This window comes from Culex pipiens, chromosome 3 (genome assembly GCF_016801865.2).
Source record: "Culex pipiens pallens isolate TS chromosome 3, TS_CPP_V2, whole genome shotgun sequence".
Lineage (NCBI taxonomy): Eukaryota > Metazoa > Arthropoda > Insecta > Diptera > Culicidae > Culex > Culex pipiens.
The window spans coordinates 174,891,343-174,911,447 of NC_068939.1; the positions used below are offsets into that span (position 1 = coordinate 174,891,343).

Below are 20,105 nucleotides of genomic sequence, written 5' to 3' on the forward strand. Positions count from 1 at the left end.
GATTCAATCTATGGTCATCATAATTTGATCTCAATTTTAAATTTTTATTTGATAGAAAAAAGCAAAAAAGCTGGGTGATTTTTTTTCTATATCAAATAGATTGCATGTCATTGTTAATTATAAGATAAATGTAACAACAAAGTTGATGCGGCGTTGACCTTTTGAGGAGATTATGTTTGGTTTCTAAATAATCAAAGCGTTAAGCATATGGTTGCAAGGAAATGTATAAAAAAAATGCTGTATGGCTTATCGTTATCTAAAGAATGATATCATTGTTATCACGAGAGATGTTCCACGATTATGCATCACGTTTTAGCCCGAGTTTTAGCCCAAAGTACCGGCTGTGGAAGTTCAATGTCTGGCCATGATATTTGAATCATCTGTTTTTTTTTCGGTATTCCGGAGGTTAACCCCACAGAAATTTTTGATATAAATAAATAAAAATAAAAAAAAATAAAAAATAAAAAGTAGATTGGAAAGTTTACAACCTTTAATTAAGCTCTCCTAATTATTAACTCAAAAAAATTTGGTAAAAAAGACGAATGTACTTACAAAGCATTTGCATATTCGATGTATATTATGTTTATATTTTTCATCTATAAAATCATCAAGTCGTATACCTACTTGAAGTCCTGAATTACGGCTAGAAGCTTAATCATTAGAATCATAATTTACAGAAAACAAATATTTCAAATTTCTACCAGCCTAACCAAAGCGTAAACATCCGCGGATTTTGCTCCGTTGTATTAGATAACCGCGTACACACCCATATGGGGAGCTATACAAAACGGCAACTTAGGCCTACATGTGTTCAGCTCTCGCTCAGCTCAGCGCGGCCGCAAAATACATACGCGAACCGCTTTGAAACCGCGTGGTCTCTCCCGGAGCCCAGTCACCATCACCATCTCTCCGTTTCTCTTGGTTCACACCGTGGCGAGTGTAGAGAGTGGGTATTGCATTTCGTGGCAGTCGCGGTTGTTTTGACGGTGTCAATCGGTTCGTTTTACTTTTGCAGCAGCTGGTTCCGAGGACTGATTGTGACCTCCGTGAAGCGGTGTACCTTCTGGAACAAACCTGTGCGGTGCAGAACGCCATTGCAGCCATGACCATCGTGCGGCGTCGTAATTTGATCCGCTGAAGATATCTAGGTCAACCAGGCAGGGGGGAGGGCCCAACTAGCCCGGCGCAAGGTCGTCAACATGGTGATCACGTCTACGAACAAGATGTTTCTGCTGACCTTTGTCCTGTTTGTCCTGTGTGTGGTTCTGTTCTTCGTTCTGGTGTCCCTTCGGAAGAGCGAAAAAACAAGTCAATGGGAGGCCTTCATCAACCGCGGGCAGTCTCGGCTGACCGACAGTGGCGATACCAATCATTGGTACTTTGTGATAAGAGGTGAGTGTCGCGATAACGCACTATCTAGCCAGACTCAGTGAGTCAGGTTCGATAAGCAGCATGAATCGAACAAAGAGTTTCAATGGAAAGCAAGTTTTAATGAAAATCGATCAAATTACACATTGCTGATCGCTTCGGGAGGCGCCTAAAGTCTGAGCAGGTAGCCAATTATTAACGAATTGATTGTTCATCCTACGTCAGCTACCTTTTTTTTCTTACACCAAACATACCAGAAGTGGCAAAACAAACACCACGAAGATCGCACGATCGCAAGATTTGCTCTGAGAGTTACTGTACTCGTACGCTAACTAAAGCCTCTCTTCTAATGAATGACCGCGTGTGAATGTCGTCAAGGCAACTAAGTACCGGTTGCACTGTCGTCTTACTAAATCAGATAAATAGGTTTGATCTCGATTGAACTTACAAACGGTGAACAGTTCTAGACGGCCCGATCAATGGCCAATGTGTATGCGAAGAAACGCTCGCAGCCAAAGTTGCATGCAAGTTTAGAAATCATTGGTGTGAGTGGAGACGCTTGGTTATTAACTTTTTTTGCTCTTTGTAAGTTTTTGTATCTTTTTATTTTTTTTATTGAAAAAAATCTTATTTTAAAGGAATTAAAATACCAAAATACATAAATATCAAAATATCAAAATACAAAAATATCAAAATATCAAAATATCAAAATATCAAAATATCAAAATATCAAAATATCAAAATATCAAAATATCAAAATATCAAAATATCAAAATATCAAAATATCAAAATATCAAAATATCAAAATATCAAAATATCAAAATATCAAAATATCAAAATATCAAAATATCAAAATATCAAAATATCAAAATATCAAAATATCAAAATATCAAAATATCAAAATATCAAAATATCAAAATATCAAAATATCAAAATATCAAAATATCAAAATATCAAAATATCAAAATATCAAAATATCAAAATATCAAAATATCAAAATATCAAAATATCAAAATATCAAAATATCAAAATATCAAAATATCAAAATATCAAAAAATCAAAATATCAAAATATCAAAATATCAAAATATCAAAATATTCAAATGTCAAAATGACCAACATGACCAAAATGACCAAAATGACTAAAATGACAAAAATGACCAAAATTACCAAAATTACCAAAATTACCAAAATGGCCAAAATTACCAAAATGACCAAAATGACCAAAATGACCAAAATGACCAAAATGACCGAAATGACCAAACTGACCAAAATGACCAAAATGACCAAAATGACCAAAATTACCAGAATAACCAGAATGACCAAAATGACCAAAATGACCAAAATGACCAAAATGACCTAAATGATCAAAATGATCAAAATAACCAAAATGACCAACATGATCAAAATAACCACAATGACTAAAATGACTAAAATGACCATAATGAGCAACATGGCCAAAATGACCAAAATGACAAAAATGACCAAAATGATCAAAATAACCACAATGACTAAAATGACCAAAATGACCAAAATGACCGAAATGACCAAAATGACCAAAATGGCCAAAATGACCAAAATGATCAAAATGGCCAAAATGACCAAAATGACCAAAATAACCAAAATGACCAAAATGACCAAAATGACCAAAATGACCAAAGTGGCCAAAATGACCAAAGTGGCCAAAATGACCAAAATGACCAAAATGGCCAAAATGACCAAAATGACCAAAATGACAAAAATGACCGAAATGACCAAAATGACCAAAATGACCAAAATGACCAAAATGACCAAAATTACCAGAATAACCAGAATGACCAAAATGACCAAAATGACCAAAATGACCAAAATGACCAAAATGACCAAAATGACCAAAATGACCTAAATGATCAAAATGATCAAAATAACCAAAATGACCAACATGATCAAAATAACCACAATGACTAAAATGACTAAAATGACCATAATGAGCAACATGGCCAAAATGACCAAAATGACCAAAATGACAAAAATGACCAAAATGATCAAAATAACCACAATGACTAAAATGACCAAAATGACCAAAATGACCGAAATGACCAAAATGACCAAAATGGCCAAAATGACCAAAATGATCAAAATGGCCAAAATGACCAAAATGACCAAAATGACCAAAATGACCAAAATAACCAAAATGACCAAAATGACCAAAATGACCAAAATGACCAAAGTGGCCAAAATGACCATAATGAGCAACATGGCCAAAATGACCAAAATGACCAAAATGACAAAAATGACCAAAATGACCAAAATGGCCAAAATGACCAAAATGACCAAAATGACCAAAATGACCAAAATTACCAAAGTGGCCAAAATGACCATAATGAGCAACATGGCCAAAATGACCAAAATGACCAAAATGGCCAAAATGACCAAAATGATCAAAATGGCCAAAATGACCAAAATGACCAAAGTGGCCAAAATGACCATAATGACCAAAATGACCAAAATGGCCAAAATGACCAAAATGATCAAAATGGCCAAAATGACCAAAGTGGCCAAAATGACCAAAATGACCAAAGTGGCCAAAATGACCATAATGAGCAACATGGCCAAAATGACCAAAATGACCAAAATGACAAAAATGACCAAAATGACCAAAATGGCCAAAATGACCAAAATGACCAAAATGACCAAAGTGGCCAAAATGACCATAATGAGCAACATGGCCAAAATGACCAAAATGACCAAAATGGCCAAAATGACCAAAATGACCAAAATGACAAAAATGACAAAAATGACCAAAATGACCAAAATGACCAAAATAACCAAAATGACCAAAATGACCAAAGTGGCCAAAATGACCATAATGAGCAACATGGCCAAAATGACCAAAATGACCAAAATGGCCAAAATGACCAAAATGACCAAAATGACAAAAATGACAAAAATGACCAAAATGACCAAAATGACCAAAATGACCAAAATGACCAAAATGACCAAAATGACCAAAGTGGCCAAAATGACCATAATGAGCAACATGGCCAAAATGACCAAAATGACCAAAATGGCCAAAATGACCAAAATGGCCAAAATGACCAAAATGACCAAAATGACCAAAATGACCAAAATGACCAAAATAACCAAAATGACCAAAATGACCAAAATGACCAAAGTGGCCAAAATGACCATAATAAGCAACATGGCCAAAATGACCAAAATGACCAAAATGACCAAAATGACCAAAATGACAAAAATGACCAAAATGACCAAAATGGCCAAAATGACCAAAATGACAAAAATGACCAAAATGACCAAAGTGGCCAAAATGACCATAATGAGCAACATGGCCAAAATGACCAAAATGACCAAAATGACCAAAATGGCCAAAATGACCAAAATGACCAAAATGACCAAAATGACAAAAATGACAAAAATGACCAAAATGACCAAAATGACCAAAATAACCAAAATGACCAAAATGACCAAAGTGGCCAAAATGACCATAATGAGCAACATGGCCAAAATGACCAAAATGACCAAAATGGCCAAAATGACCAAAATGACCAAAGTGGCCAAAATGACCATAATAAGCAACATGGCCAAAATGACCAAAATGACCAAAATGACAAAAATGACCAAAATGACCAAAATGGCCAAAATGACCAAAATGACCAAAATGACCAAAATGGCCAAAATGACCAAAATGACCAAAATGACCAAAATGACAAAAATGACAAAAATGACCAAAATGACCAAAATGACCAAAATGACCAAAATGACCAAAGTGGCCAAAATGACCATAATGAGCAACATGGCCAAAATGACCAAAATGACCAAAATGGCCAAAATGACCAAAATGGCCAAAATTACCAAAATGACCATAATGAGCAACATGGCCAAAATGACCAAAATGACCAAAATGGCCAAAATGACCAAAATGACCAAAATGACAAAAATGACAAAAATGACCAAAATGACCAAAATGACCAAAATGACCAAAATGACCAAAGTGGCCAAAATGACCATAATGAGCAACATGGCCAAAATGACCAAAATGACCAAAATGGCCAAAATGACCAAAATGGCCAAAATTACCAAAATGACCAAAATGACCAAAATGACCAAAATAACCAAAATGACCAAAATGACCAAAATGACCAAAGTGGCCAAAATGACCATAATAAGCAACATGGCCAAAATGACCAAAATGACCAAAATGACAAAAATGACCAAAATGACCAAAATGGCCAAAATGACCAAAATGACCAAAATGGCCAAAATGACCAAAATGACAAAAATTACCAAAATGACCAAAATGACCAAAGTGGCCAAAATGACCATAATGAACAACATGGCCAAAATGACCAAAATGACCAAAATGGCCAAAATGACCAAAATGACCAAAATGACAAAAATGACAAAAATGACCAAAATGACCAAAATGACCAAAATGACCAAAATGACCAAAGTGGCCAAAATGACCATAATAAGCAACATGGCCAAAATGACCAAAATGACCAAAATGACAAAAATGACCAAAATGACCAAAATGGCCAAAATGACCAAAATGACCAAAATGGCCAAAATGACCAAAATGACAAAAATTACCAAAATGACCAAAATGACCAAAATTACCAAAATGACCAAAATTACCAAAATGGCCAAAATTACCAAAATGACCAAAATGACCAAAATGACCGAAATGACCAAACTGACCAAAATGACCAAAATGACCAAAATGACCAAAATTACCAGAATAACCAGAATGACCAAAATGACCAAAATGACCAAAATGACCAAAATGACCAAAATGACCAAAATGACCAAAATGACCTAAATGATCAAAATGATCAAAATAACCAAAATGACCAACATGATCAAAATAACCACAATGACTAAAATGACTAAAATGACCATAATGAGCAACAGGGCCAAAATGACCAAAATGACCAAAATGACAAAAATGACCAAAATGATCAAAATAACCACAATGACTAAAATGACCAAAATGACCAAAATGACCGAAATGACCAAAATGACCAAAATGGCCAAAATGACCAAAATGATCAAAATGGCCAAAATGACCAAAATGACCAAAATGACCAAAATAACCAAAATGACCAAAATGACCAAAATGACCAAAATGACCAAAATGACCAAAATGACCATAATGACCAAAATGACCAAAATGGCCAAAATGACCATAATGACCAAAATGACCAAAATGGCCAAAATGACCAAAATGACCAAAATGACCAAAATGACCAAAGTGGCCAAAATGACCATAATGAGCAACATGGCCAAAATGACCAAAATGACCAAAATGACAAAAATGACCAAAATGACCAAAATGGCCAAAATGACCAAAATGACCAAAATGACCAAAATGACCAAAGTGGCCAAAATGACCATAATGAGCAACATGGCCAAAATGACCAAAATGACCAAAATGGCCATAATAAGCAACATGGCCAAAATGACAAAAATGACAAAAATGACCAAAATGACCAAAATGACCAAAATGACCAAAATGACCAAAGTGGCCAAAATGACCATAATGAGCAACATGGCCAAAATGACCAAAATGACCAAAATGGCCAAAATGACCAAAATGGTCAAAATGACCAAAATGACCAAAATGACCAAAATGACCAAAATGACCAAAATAACCAAAATGACCAAAATGACCAAAATGACCAAAGTGGCCAAAATGACCATAATAAGCAACATGGCCAAAATGACCAAAATGACCAAAATGACAAAAATGACCAAAATGACCAAAATGGCCAAAATGACCAAAATGACAAAAATTACCAAAATGACCAAAATGACCAAAATTACCAAAATTACCAAAATTACCAAAATGGCCAAAATTACCAAAATGACCAAAATGACCAAAATGACCAAAATGACCGAAATGACCAAACTGACCAAAATGACCAAAATGACCAAAATTACCAGAATAACCAGAATGACCAAAATGACCAAAATGACCAAAATGACCAAAATGACCAAAATGACCTAAATGATCAAAATGATCAAAATAACCAAAATGACCAACATGATCAAAATAACCACAATGACTAAAATGACTAAAATGACCATAATGAGCAACAGGGCCAAAATGACCAAAATGACCAAAATGACAAAAATGACCAAAATGATCAAAATAACCACAATGACTAAAATGACCAAAATGACCAAAATGACCGAAATGACCAAAATGACCAAAATGGCCAAAATGACCGAAATGATCAAAATGGCCAAAATGACCAAAATGACCAAAATGACCAAAATAACCAAAATGACCAAAATGACCAAAATGGCCAAAATGACCATAATGACCAAAATGACCAAAATGGCCAAAATGACCATAATGACCAAAATGACCAAAATGGCCAAAATGACCAAAATGACCAAAATGACCAAAATGACCAAAGTGGCCAAAATGACCATAATGAGCAACATGGCCAAAATGATCAAAATGACCAAAATGACAAAAATGACCAAAATGACCAAAATGGCCAAAATGACCAAAATGACCAAAATGACCAAAATGACCAAAGTGGCCAAAATGACCATAATGAGCAACATGGCCAAAATGACCAAAATGACCAAAATGGCCAAAATGACCAAAATGACCAAAATGACAAAAATGACAAAAATGACCAAAATGACCAAAATGACCAAAATGACCAAAATGACCAAAGTGGCCAAAATGACCATAATGAGCAACATGGCCAAAATGACCAAAATGACCAAAATGGCCAAAATGACCAACATGGCCAAAATGACCAAAATGACCAAAATGACAAAAATGACCAAAATGACCAAAATGGCCAAAATGACCAAAATGACAAAAATTACCAAAATGACAAAAATGACCAAAATTACCAAAATGACCAAAATTACCAAAATGGCCAAAATTACCAAAATGACCAAAATGACCAAAATGACCGAAATGACCAAACTGACCAAAATGACCAAAATGACCAAAATGACCAAAATGACCAAAATTACCAGAATAACCAGAATGACCAAAATGACCAAAATGACCAAAATGACCAAAATGACCAAAATGACCTAAATGATCAAAATGATCAAAATAACCAAAATGACCAACATGATCAAAATAACCACAATGACTAAAATGACTAAAATGACCATAATGAGCAACAGGGCCAAAATGACCAAAATGACCAAAATGACAAAAATGACCAAAATGATCAAAATAACCACAATGACTAAAATGACCAAAATGACCAAAATGACCGAAATGACCAAAATGACCAAAATGGCCAAAATGACCAAAATGATCAAAATGGCCAAAATGACCAAAATGACCAAAATGACCAAAATAACCAAAATGACCAAAATGACCAAAATGACCAAAGTGGCCAAAATGACCAAAGTGGCCAAAATGACCAAAATGACCAAAATGACCAAAATGACAAAAATGACCGAAATGACCAAAATGACCAAAATGACCAAAATGACCAAAATGACCAAAGTGGCCAAAATGACCAAAGTGGCCAAAATGACCAAAATGGCCAAAATGACAAAAATGACCGAAATGACCAAAATGACCAAAATTACAAATTTGACCAAAATGACTAAAATGAGCATGAGCATGAGAGACCACCCATGGTTGTCCTTCTCTGTTGCAAAAAAAAATGACAGAAGTGTCAAAAATGACAAAAATGACAAAAAGTAAAAAAACAAAAAAAATGTTTATTGGACTTTCCAAAAGTAAAACTCCAGGATTTTACTAAACATTAGCTTATTGAGCATAAAAAAGTAATTTCAACAATTTGTACCAATTAATTTCCCTTCCAGATCTCGACAAAATTCGGCACCTATCGGAGGTGCGTAACATCGAACGGGCCACGTGGATCGAAAAGACCGCCGCGGGATTCGTGCTGCACGGCACCGACTACGAGATCGCGTTCGATCGGGTGGTTCCGGGATCGAAGCACCACCACCCGATGCACCCCCAGCCAGAGGAGGAAGACTACACGTTGGCACTGGTCAAGCGGAAGCTGTACCCCTGGGACGTGAAAAGTAAACGAAACGACGAGAAGGGATGATGGATTGTTGTGATTACGATTACCAGTTTGTTCAAAATGACACTAGTGTGTAGGATTTAGTTTAGTATTTTGTTCAGTATGTAGCTGAAATCATTTTTTATTTACCTCGTGATGATGTACAACTTTTGCCTCAGTTTTTTTTTAACAAATCGTCAGTACTTAAAATAAATTTGCCATGTTTTCAGCCAACAACTCAAAACACACAAAAAGCGTTACATTATATTGTCCTTTCCCTAATCTCTCCGCTGACAGGTGGCAATATATTCTCGCGATTATCCACTTCGGAGTGAGACGTGTAAATTACCTTTCAGCTCTTTTTCCGAGTGAACAAGAACGGTAAAGGTGAAGATTTATGGTATTTTAAGAGAAAAATAGTTCGCCAACGCCAACGGTTTTGACACGCCGAAAATTCATGGCTTAATAATCTTAGTCTAATCCTAAGTGGTGGAGACGCGTGATACTTTGTATCAAGACAAGACAAGGTTTGAATTTTCTGGTTGTTACTTTTTTTTCAGTGTGCATCCGCTACACGTGATTTTGATTTGAGGCAGGAATTTCCCGCTAGATCGCCGTCAGATTGAAACCTTCTGTGCTCGCCACAGGTAAGTCGCCCGTGTTTCGTTTCGTTCCATTGCGAATGTATTCGCAACCGTCTTCTTGGGGCGAACAACGAGACCTATAATGAATGTGTGTTTTTACTAGAGATGTTGGCAGCACTCCACCTACTCTGGATGCTAAGCCGCCGCCATCGACCACTCCTCCTCCTCCTCCTCCTCCTGTGTGTTGTTGATGTTGGCCAACGGCCAAAATGCTTAATTAATCTTCGGCATCAGGGAAGCGAGCGTGGAATGTAGAGATATATATATATTTTGGCATAACTCAAAACCATAAACCACTTGAGGATCAAACAAAAGTGAAAATGCTCACATATTGTGTGCGCGAAGAGTGGAAATCTTCGTTTTTCTACTGCTTTTGGGGAAGAGTAGGAACCGACTGAGGGAGAGGTAAAACATGGCATCGTCAAATTAAGGTTAAACTTTGTAAACCATGTTAATCCTTCTAATAAAGAATGAAAAGCCAAGGTGGTTCAGCAGAAATCTTTAATTTATTAATTTAATTGAAAATAAGATGGCGATATCAATATCTTTGTTAAAATTGCATTTCAGCTTCAATTAATTGCAAATTATATTTCAATTTTTAAACTTTTAACAAAATTAGATTTTTGGGACCACAAATCAAATATTGACGTAATACCTAAAGAAACAACAATATTTTAATCATTTTTTTGATATTTTGAAATTATGCGACTGTAGCCTGACTGTTACAGTGTATAAAGCATCATCATGTGAATCTTATGACATTGAAAAATGGATATCCAAAATATAGTCGGTTAAAATTTGAGGACTGAATCGATAACACTCAGTAAAAAACACATTTTTTACAATTTTTAATCTTTGCAAGGTTACCAAATATCGGACGACCATAAATGAAACTTTAACCGTTTGAACATGAACTTGAACACAATTTTTCACACTCCAAAACCCAATCCTCAGGAATCAGTTAGATCGTTAAATTTTTAAAAATTCTATTTGATAAATTCTGAAAACATTTGCATCGGCCTAAGTCAAATTTAAAAAGTTACCTTAAGAAAAATATTTAAAAAATCTTTTTTTTTATTATGATAAACACCATGGGCTACCACGAAACTGGCCAAGAAAAGGCTAAACTGCAAAAAACATGTTATTTCTGCAGCTTAAAAAAAAAACTACCGAAAATGCCCATAACTTGAAAGGCACCGTGCTTTTATTTAAAAAAAAGTTAAGAGGCAGTATTTGTAAATTCTGCTCGGTTTGTTCTAGAGGTCGTATCGAGGTGCTCCGATTGAGACCAAAAAGTGCCGCTATGGAGGTCTACAGGGCAAAAACTAACGTTGTAAAATGTTTGTTCTAGAAAAATCGTAAAACTATGAGAAAAACTGCGATTGGCCAAAAAGTTAATACCGTAGGCTTATAGTCCATGAAATTCCCTAACTTTTGACCCATGGGAGTATGGGTGTTGGAGGCTGTTGCAAAAAGTTATTAAGGTTTTAAAAAAATCCATTTTTAACAGTAATTTGCAAAAGCTATGAGAAAAAGTCAAACCAATCCTGGATGTCTATAGCACATTTTAAAGGGCTTCAAAAGACCTTTCGAATGCATCTAAGAGAACTGGAATCGATGAAGTTTTACGGAAATGCGAGCAATTTTAAGATTTTTCATGTGTTTTTGACCTCAAACTTCAATGCCCGTTTTAACCCACTTCCCTTTGTTGTAGAGGGCTCATATTTGGCATGAGTTCATCTCATGTATAGACAAACAAACCCTGAAAGTTTCATCCAAATCGGAGCACCTCGATACGACCTGTTTCCCATCGGTGAAAAACTCGCTCTTAAGTCATTTTTCATGGCAGATTTGCTTTCGAATTGAAACGTTATTATTCAATCTTGTTTGACACAATTACAAATTTTTACGTCATCGGTACCCGTTTTTACACCATCCCAAATCTAGCGTCAAAGATGCAATTTTTAGTCAAAAACGTTACTTAATCCACCTTTAGGTGGTTGGTGCCTTCCTCATATTCATAAAGTCAATACATTCAGTAAAAATAGCAACATTCCCCCTTAACATGTTTAACAAATCAACTTTATTACTCATTTCTTTTGATATGGTTCGCAGACCATCAATATTTCTGGCTCATCGACAAGGTCTGATAAAAAAAACCTATCCAACGATAGTTCGCATGGAAGATTCAGACAATATTTTTATCACAATATCTGAAATCAAACCTCTAAAAAGTGTATAAATAACACTTAAGTGCCAATAACTTTTAATAGGGTTGTCAGATCCTTGATGTTTTAGGCTCATTTGAAAGGTCTTTCGATTATCTAACTAACGATGGGTCGCATGATAGACCCGGACATCATTTTTACTGAAATATCTGAGATCCGGCCTCCAAAAAGTGTATAAATAACACTTAAGTGCCAATAACTTTTGATAGAATTGTCAGATCCTTGATGATTTAAGCTCATTTGAAAGGTCTTTCGATTATCTAACTAACGATGGGTCGCATGATGGACCCGGATATCATTTTTACTGAAATATCTGAGATCCGGCCTCCAAAAAGTGTATAAATAACACTTAAGTGTCAATAACTTTTGATAGGATTGTCAGATCCTTGATGTTTTAGGCTCATTTGAAAGGTCTTTCGATTATCTAACTAACGATGGGTCGCATGATGGTCCCGGACATCATTTTCATTGAAATATCTGAGATCCGGCCTCCAAAAAGTGTATAAATAACACTTAAGTGCTAATAACTTTTGATAGGGTTATCAGATCTTCAATGTTTTGAGCTCATTGGAAAGGTCTTTTTAATACCTTTCTGAAAATGTATAACATGACAGGGTTTCTTACAAAAACCACCCTTTTTACAATCTTCCGGACATACGCCAAAATCGTTTTTTTAGCATATCTTTTGAAGTACTTTACTAAACTTCATAATTTTCAATAGGGACTTATGGGACCCCAAGACGAATCGAATGAGACCAAAACGGTCCAAATCGGTTTAGCCAGTGCTGAGATAATCGAGTGCATATTTTTTGGTGCACAGACCCACACACACACACACACACACACACACACACACACACACACACACACACACACACACACACACACACACACACACAGACATTTGCTCAGAATTTGATTCTGAGTCGATAGGTATACGTGAAGGTGGGTCTACGAGGTCAAATTAAGAAGTTCATTTTTCGAGTGATTTTATAGCCTTTCCTCAGTAAGGTGAGGAAGGCAAAACACAAAAAAAAAAAATGTTAGAAAATATGTATTTTGGAAAATAAACTTTTACATATTATCTATATACATAAAAAATTTCGACGTTTTTGTTCGAACGCGAATCAATTCAACACGGAACTTCGGATCGAGGTGTTCTTTGTCGCGTTGGGTTCGTATAAGTACAAGGAAGGTTCTTACGCCAAAAAATTACAACTTTGACCACTCTGGAACCGATTCCGGAAAATCTGCAGATTGTATGGGAAAAGTTACGTAAAATCAAATTTCGATCACAGGAGGCTGAATTAGCAAAAAAGTTAAAAACGTTAACAAACGAAAAAAGGCAGAACGAAGTTTGTCGGGTAAGGCTTGTAGTCAATATAAAAGGCGGGAATTTTTGTACTTGTTTTTTTTTTCGAAGACACCAAATCGATCAAAAAGTATTTTCTCACTATACAGATTTTTTAAATAAAAAAATATAAATGTTGGAATAAAAAGCCATAGTTTCAGCATTTGCATGGAAAAAGTGTTTTGAAATGCATTTCAAACTAGTTTAGTTGTTTTCAAAAAATGTATGATTTGACGAAAACAAAAAAATTTAGCGAAAAAAAACATTTTGCGATAATAAACATCGACAATTTTCGAAAATTCTAAATATTTTTAAATCAACCTAAACATGCTAAAAATGATTTTAAACGCAGGGGAATGCATTTTAAATTGATTTTAGCTGATTGCAGTTCAATTTCCATTAAAATTTTGAAGTTTTTTGAAAAAATATTTTTTTGCCTTCTTACTTTTCGGGCCAACTGTAAGGGAAGGAGGGGCGGGGAATGGGGTGACAAAAACTTTAAATAAAATTTGTACCAGCCTAATCAAAAATATACTTTCCAATCTTTTTACAATTTTTGAAATTTAGGACCACAGACGAAAAAAATGATTTTTTTTTCGTAAGTTTTTTGATATTTTGTGTATATTATATATTTTTCTAACGTGATTTAGAAATTTTTAAATCCAAGATGCTGTCCAAAATGGCGATGGTGAAATATAGAAAAATTGCAATTTTGAAATTTAATAGGCATCAACTATTCAAATTTGACTAAAATAGGATCGTAGAATTCAAACAAGAAAATGAAAAATAAGATTTTTTTTGTGATTCGATTATCCGAAATCCCCATTTGGCTAAGTTTTTGAAAATCTAAAATTTTAAATTTAGTTTTTTAAATAATTTTTTTGCAGAAGTCGACAATGCAAATATTTTTCAAAGTTTTGGAAAATAAAAAAATAATATTCAATGTAAAAATTGAAATTACAGGACAGATTTTTTTAATTTCAATGAAAATGTTGTTGGCAAATGCATCACACGCTAGTACAGTAAGTTTGTGATCATTAGCTTTAAAGAATTTAAGTTTTGACGAAAAAATATTTTTCCCCGAAAAAAAATGTGCCGAGATGTACATCAAAAATTCACTAAAATTGAAAATATTTTAAACGAACTTAAACATGTTAAAAATGACTATAAACGCAGGGAAATTCATTTTAAATTGCCTTCAGCTGGTGCCGTTAAAAACAATGTCGTTAAAATTTTGAAAATATTCGAAAAAATATTTTTGCCCCTGATTTTTCGGGCCAATTTTGAAGGAGACAAAAAGTTTGGAAAATATTTGCAACAAATTAAATGAATTAGGCCGTTGCAAATATTTTTCAAAGTTTATGTCGAGTAAAATGCATTTTAAAAAACTTTTTTCATCCAAATGTTGATACCTAGGCTTGTAATTTCAATTTTTTTTTGCCCATCCCCCTCTCGACTTTGGTCAGAGCCGAGGGACATAAACTTCATAAAATATTTGCAACGGCCAATGAAAATAAAAAAAAACTGTTTCGTTTCATTGCAGTCGGAAAGTACATTCAAAGTTTACATCCACTCCAAAAATAAAAAAATCCGAAGAACCACTACCATTTTAATCTTAACATCTTTTAAAATATTAAAAAATAAAATTCCAGATTTTTAATATCAGCTTCTAGTGACAAATAGTTGTATTATTTTGGAAAGTATTTTTTCCTTTGCAATCATGATTCCATTCCTTTCCTTTCTGTCCTTCTTCAATGATCTCTGAATAAGACCGCCAGGAGCTCTGACTTTCTTAAATGAATAATTGGAAGAAGCATAAGGGTACTGAGATGTTCTTGTACTATCATCATTCCAAGTCTGAAACAACTTTCCTCTAACTATCCCCCATCTATTAGCTATTTCGAAGGTTATTCTGTAACTTTTTTCCTTCAGTAGATTTACTCGATTCTTCAGGCACCCACAAACTCTGTTCCCAACTTTGAATTAATCAGTTGTTTAAGGTTAGTCCACATCTCAGCTTAGGATAGTAACTTCACACAAGTGATGCTTAAACAACGAAATAAATTAAATGAAATGAAAGTCTAAAACAAATTATACTTTTCCATAATTTCACCACAGAGTAACCCAGGGTGACCAGTCCGAAGAAATGTCATTTCATTTTTTGGCTCCATAAGGTTTGCTGGTAGCAGGCGTGCGATGTACCACCAAGTTGAACCAAAAATCAAGAGGCAGTGGGAACTCTGTCTTGTTCTGTGATTTCACTGCCGGGAAAATGTAGCCTATAAAAACTTATTTTTGTTTCTTTATCAAATATTGGCAGAAGTGAATGAAAATAGCATACCTAATTTGAAAAGCAAGTAAAACACTCTACGAAGTAGTTCCAATCCACGCACTTTATTGCCACTTTATCCACAACACAAACTTACACGCACCCTCAAAACGGATCATTCGCCTTGGCCGGTTCCGCCACCACCAGGTCAAACTGTTCCATCAGCGTGGTCAGATTAGCCTTCAGCTGTTCGATTTCCGTCCGCTGCCCGTTGATGATCTTGACCTGCTGATATAGACGCTCCTTGAGCTGCCGCACCAGCGTTCGCCAATCGCCGTTCTCCTCCAGCTCGTTGCCGCTGCTCGGTGGAATGGACCGGGGGATTACGGGAGCTGGAAGCTCTTGGCACATTCGTTTGTCGACGTTGAAGATGATTCGCCGCTGGTGGACGTGTTTGAGCAGTTGTTGGTACGTTTCGCAGTTGAGCGAGTTGTGTTCGACGTCTAGGATTTGAAGGACGGGGAAGCGTTGGGCTATGATCCGTACGTCTAGGGTGGTGAGGAGGTTGTCCCGGAGGGAGAAGTTTCCGAGGCGCGGAAAGTACCATCGGTTGAGGGACGTTTGGTTGAACAGGAAGTTGCCGGATAGGTCTAGGTGGTAGAGGTTCGGCAGTTTGATGTCGTGTGTGGCGGTGAGGGTCTTGAGACGGTTGCCGCAGAGTAGGAGTTGTTTGAGCTGTACCATTGGGGCGAAGGTGTCGAACGAGAGGTGTTCGATTAGGTTGTCGCAGAGGTTTAGCTCGACGAGACCCTTGAGATGCTGGAAGTTGGTGATGTCTCGAAGTTTGTTCACGTGAATGCGAAGGAACTTGATCGCGTAGGAAACTTTCGGTTCGATGTCTACCGCGTAGAGATCGTTGTCTCGGAAGTAGAGCTGTTCGATCGTGTTGGGTAGGGTTAGCCGAGATATCTTGGTGCCACGTGCGAAGATACGCAGCACTCCGGATTTGAACAGGTTCAGGTTAAGAGCATGGGAAAAATGTACGATCGTTCCGTTGATGAAGCCCAGCTGAGGCACTTCAGGGAACTGCACCGATTTGAGGTCCTGATCTTGTAGAACGGTCACGTTGTGTAGCTGACACCAGGCTAGAATGTATTTATCACAGTTGTACTGCTTCACTAGCACTGCCACCGAGAGTTGATTGATCGTGAGAACACTGCCGAGCACGGAATAAGTAGCTTTTAGTTTAACTTTCACTTCACTTAGTCGAACGATCTCAAATACTTACACGAGCAACGTTAGATAATTCATCGTACTGCTTCCTGCTCGAGCCACATCCCCCAGATGAAGTGGCAGTCGGCGAGTTACTGAACCCAACAGTCACAATTTTCAGAAGTCGACGTTCTGCGCCGATCACCACGTTTAGCAAATTCAGCTAAGCTAAGGTCACGACGATCTCTGGAGTTCTCGCGTGGGGTAACCCTTGCGGTGCCGTAGACCCGCTAAGCTGCAAACTCCTCACGTACAACACGACTTTGCTAGGAAGCTGAAGGGGCAGTAGCATTCCATGCTCGCGCTTGAAACACACCTGTGGCATTAGCTGGATCAACACTGAATGTAAGCCAAGTTCTCTCCAGGGCATAGTGTCTGGGACTTGTAAACGTCTGAGAATTGTTTGGATTATGAACGCAACAGACTTGCCACGATTAGACTTGCATTTTATGTTTAGCTCCCCTGAGTCATCTCCGCACTAGTTTATTTTTTTCGACAGTTAGTAGAGTAGTGGGGTACAAGAGATGTTCAGAGTTTGGAAATAACTCCAAATTTAGCCAATTGCACAACAAACAGCACCCAAATAGCTACCAGTACCCCTAAAACTACAGGCTGATGTTGCTGAAATCGTAGATTTATCCGTGGGGCACAGTTCACGACTTGGCCTTGTTTGGGCTCATCATAATTCTAAATTAACATTTCAATTTGACGAAATGTTTTTTAAAGAATTTGAACATATTTAAAATTAGTGAAAAAATCAAGTTCTTTTAATAGCAATAAAAAAATCAATAAGCCCTATCGAAAAGTAATTCGTGAACTGCGGAACTGAGCACGTTGAGATGATACCGTCTCTAGAGTGGTGGGGTCGGGTGGCGGTTGGCTAATTGGGAATTCAAGCTGCCAATAGTGTCTGAACAGAGGGAGGAAACGGGAGCATGGGAAAAAAAGTTCAACGCTCCGTGATTTTTCATGCGATCACGAAGCTTAAGGGGTTACATACATGTAAATCGGCAAAAATGTCAGAGGTTGATTGAGCGCACATTTGAACTATTTTTTAAAATCTGTTCTTCATGAAACTTTCAGGAGTGATTGAAAATCATCTTTTTAGTGGATTCAATAAATTTTCTGTAACATGAAATTTGGTGATTTTCTACATGTATGTAACCCCTTAAATAATATGAGTGTTATCTAATTATTATCCAAAATCATTGAGGTGAATTTAAGAGATGACATATTTTATAAGTTTGGGAATATTTGAAAATGCAATAAACACTCCACAAATCCTCTGATTTACAACTTTTTCTGTTTATAAACAAATTAAAACATATTTCAATGTTTATTTACGGGGCAGAGAACAGGTCAACGCAAAATTCCTCCCCAAAAAAAGAATTTTTATGAACCACCATTAACAATTTTCACCACCACATAGCATAAATTAAACACACTCTCCAAAAACACATTCACACACTACCTCCTACAAACGTCGATCAGCGTGGAAATTCTTATATTTTCTTACATAACGACTTCCATATTTTTTCCGATACACCTAAACACGGAGATATTGACCAAAGCAAATTCTTGTTAATTATTCATTGTTCAAATCTAAAAAAAATAAAACTAATTCATCCAAATCATCAATTAAGGAGTACTCAATTTCACAATTTCTCTCCGTGCATCATCCCACCATACGGTCTCCAACATGGCACACGTCGACAAGGCGGGAAGTTCTCAAAGTCAACGACACCTCAGCCGCGCGACCATCCCAAAACAGAAAACGCAACCAACCACCCCCACTGAGCGGGAAGACAGACAGGGTGTGTTTTCCCTCCCGCGATTTTTCCGACCGAACGCAACAGGCGCGTTCCGTCTGTGTTTGTTACGACGGTTGTATTTGTGTGTGATAGATTGGTACAGAAATTGAGTGGCCGAATGTATTTTGAAAACAATATTAGGGGAAATAAAAAAATGGCTCAAGAAAAAACCAACTTAATTGAAAAAAAATTACATTATACAAATATTTTAAAAGTTGTTGTATCATATATCTCAGGTTTTATGATTTTGTTTTATTTGGATTTTTGATCTAATTAAAAAAAACTGGGACCCAAATAGAGACATCAAACTTATAAGTTTTGTTTTAAAAAATCAGTACTTTGCAGAAATTATGTACTTATTTTTGCATACATTTTGTGGAAGTTTTTTTATGACTAAGTCAGTTTGCAACTTTTTAGGTTCGTCTAATTAATAAATATTCAAAAATGCTGCTGCGCAACAAATAAAACATTTATTGATTCCTGAAATCAAACCAAACCTAATGTTCGATTCAAAGATCAGAAATCACTCACTCATTGCCAAACGATTTTTTGTCGACTGGAGCGCGCAACCATAGAGTTATCTACGTGCGCATGTATTGCGTGTACACGGGTCCCCCACAGACCGTTATTATGAAAAAAAAATTTCCACCCAAACCAATGATTGGACATGGTTCCTGGGACCATTTTGCACCTCTGGGCCGAGTTTCAAAATATTTGCCGATAGAAATTTCGAATACGGTCAGTTTTGAGTAGAAATTAAGGAGAAATCACATGTGAAATGCGTAGGAAATGATCAAAATTTCAATGTTTCAACTCCAAAACATTACTGGTCATGGTTTTAAATTGTATTAACATGTAGCAGAATGATATAAAAACGATTTACAGCTCTGACTTAGCCGGATTAAGCCTAAGTGAAGTGACTTAAGTATATTATTTACAAGTTTATATCTTAATATTTAAAAACACTCCTACATCGAAGAATTTTAAGTCAAGGAAAACTAAATTGCACAAAAATAACTTGAAATGGGGTGACTTTGAGCCAAGGGGTGACATTGTACCAAATTTTACGATTTTATAATAGCCAGATAGCTTAACAACAAGCACGATAAGCTTGAATTGCAAAGTATAATCGTTGCAAA

At 36.1% G+C, this 20,105-nt stretch overlaps 2 protein-coding genes across 2 annotated transcripts; one reads left to right on the forward strand and one right to left on the reverse strand.

Moving 5' to 3' along the window:
* The first annotated feature begins 971 nt into the window (after positions 1-971).
* On the forward strand, positions 972-9,579 carry LOC120430369 (uncharacterized). The gene is made up of 2 exons (XM_039595469.2): positions 972-1,392; positions 9,186-9,579. Exons 1-2 carry the CDS (start codon positions 1,200-1,202, stop codon positions 9,434-9,436), a joined length of 444 nt encoding a protein of 147 aa, XP_039451403.1. The 5' UTR covers positions 972-1,199; the 3' UTR covers positions 9,437-9,579.
* Positions 9,580-16,048: 6,469 nt separating this feature from the next.
* Positions 16,049-17,525, reverse strand: LOC120430370 (uncharacterized). Its single transcript, XM_039595471.1, has 2 exons — positions 17,172-17,525; positions 16,049-17,099 (listed from the first exon to the last, which is right to left on the reverse strand). Exons 1-2 carry the CDS (start codon positions 17,192-17,194, stop codon positions 16,049-16,051), a joined length of 1,074 nt encoding a protein of 357 aa, XP_039451405.1. The 5' UTR covers positions 17,195-17,525.
* Positions 17,526-20,105: the final 2,580 nt, after the last annotated feature.

What these genes read in the sequence shown, in the direction of transcription:
- LOC120430370 (XM_039595471.1), bottom strand. Translation starts at nt 17,194, where the DNA reads ATGAATTATCTAACGTTGCTCGT. An exon ending in AATTATCTAACGTTGCTCGT is followed by an intron (nt 17,100 to 17,171) that starts GTAAGTATTTGA and finishes CGTGCTCGGCAG; the next exon opens with TGTTCTCACGATCAATCAAC.
- LOC120430369 (XM_039595469.2), top strand. Translation starts at nt 1,200, where the DNA reads ATGGTGATCACGTCTACGAACAAGATGTTTCTGCTGACCTTTGTCCTG. An exon ending in TTGGTACTTTGTGATAAGAG is followed by an intron (nt 1,393 to 9,185) that starts GTGAGTGTCGCG and finishes TTTCCCTTCCAG; the next exon opens with ATCTCGACAAAATTCGGCAC.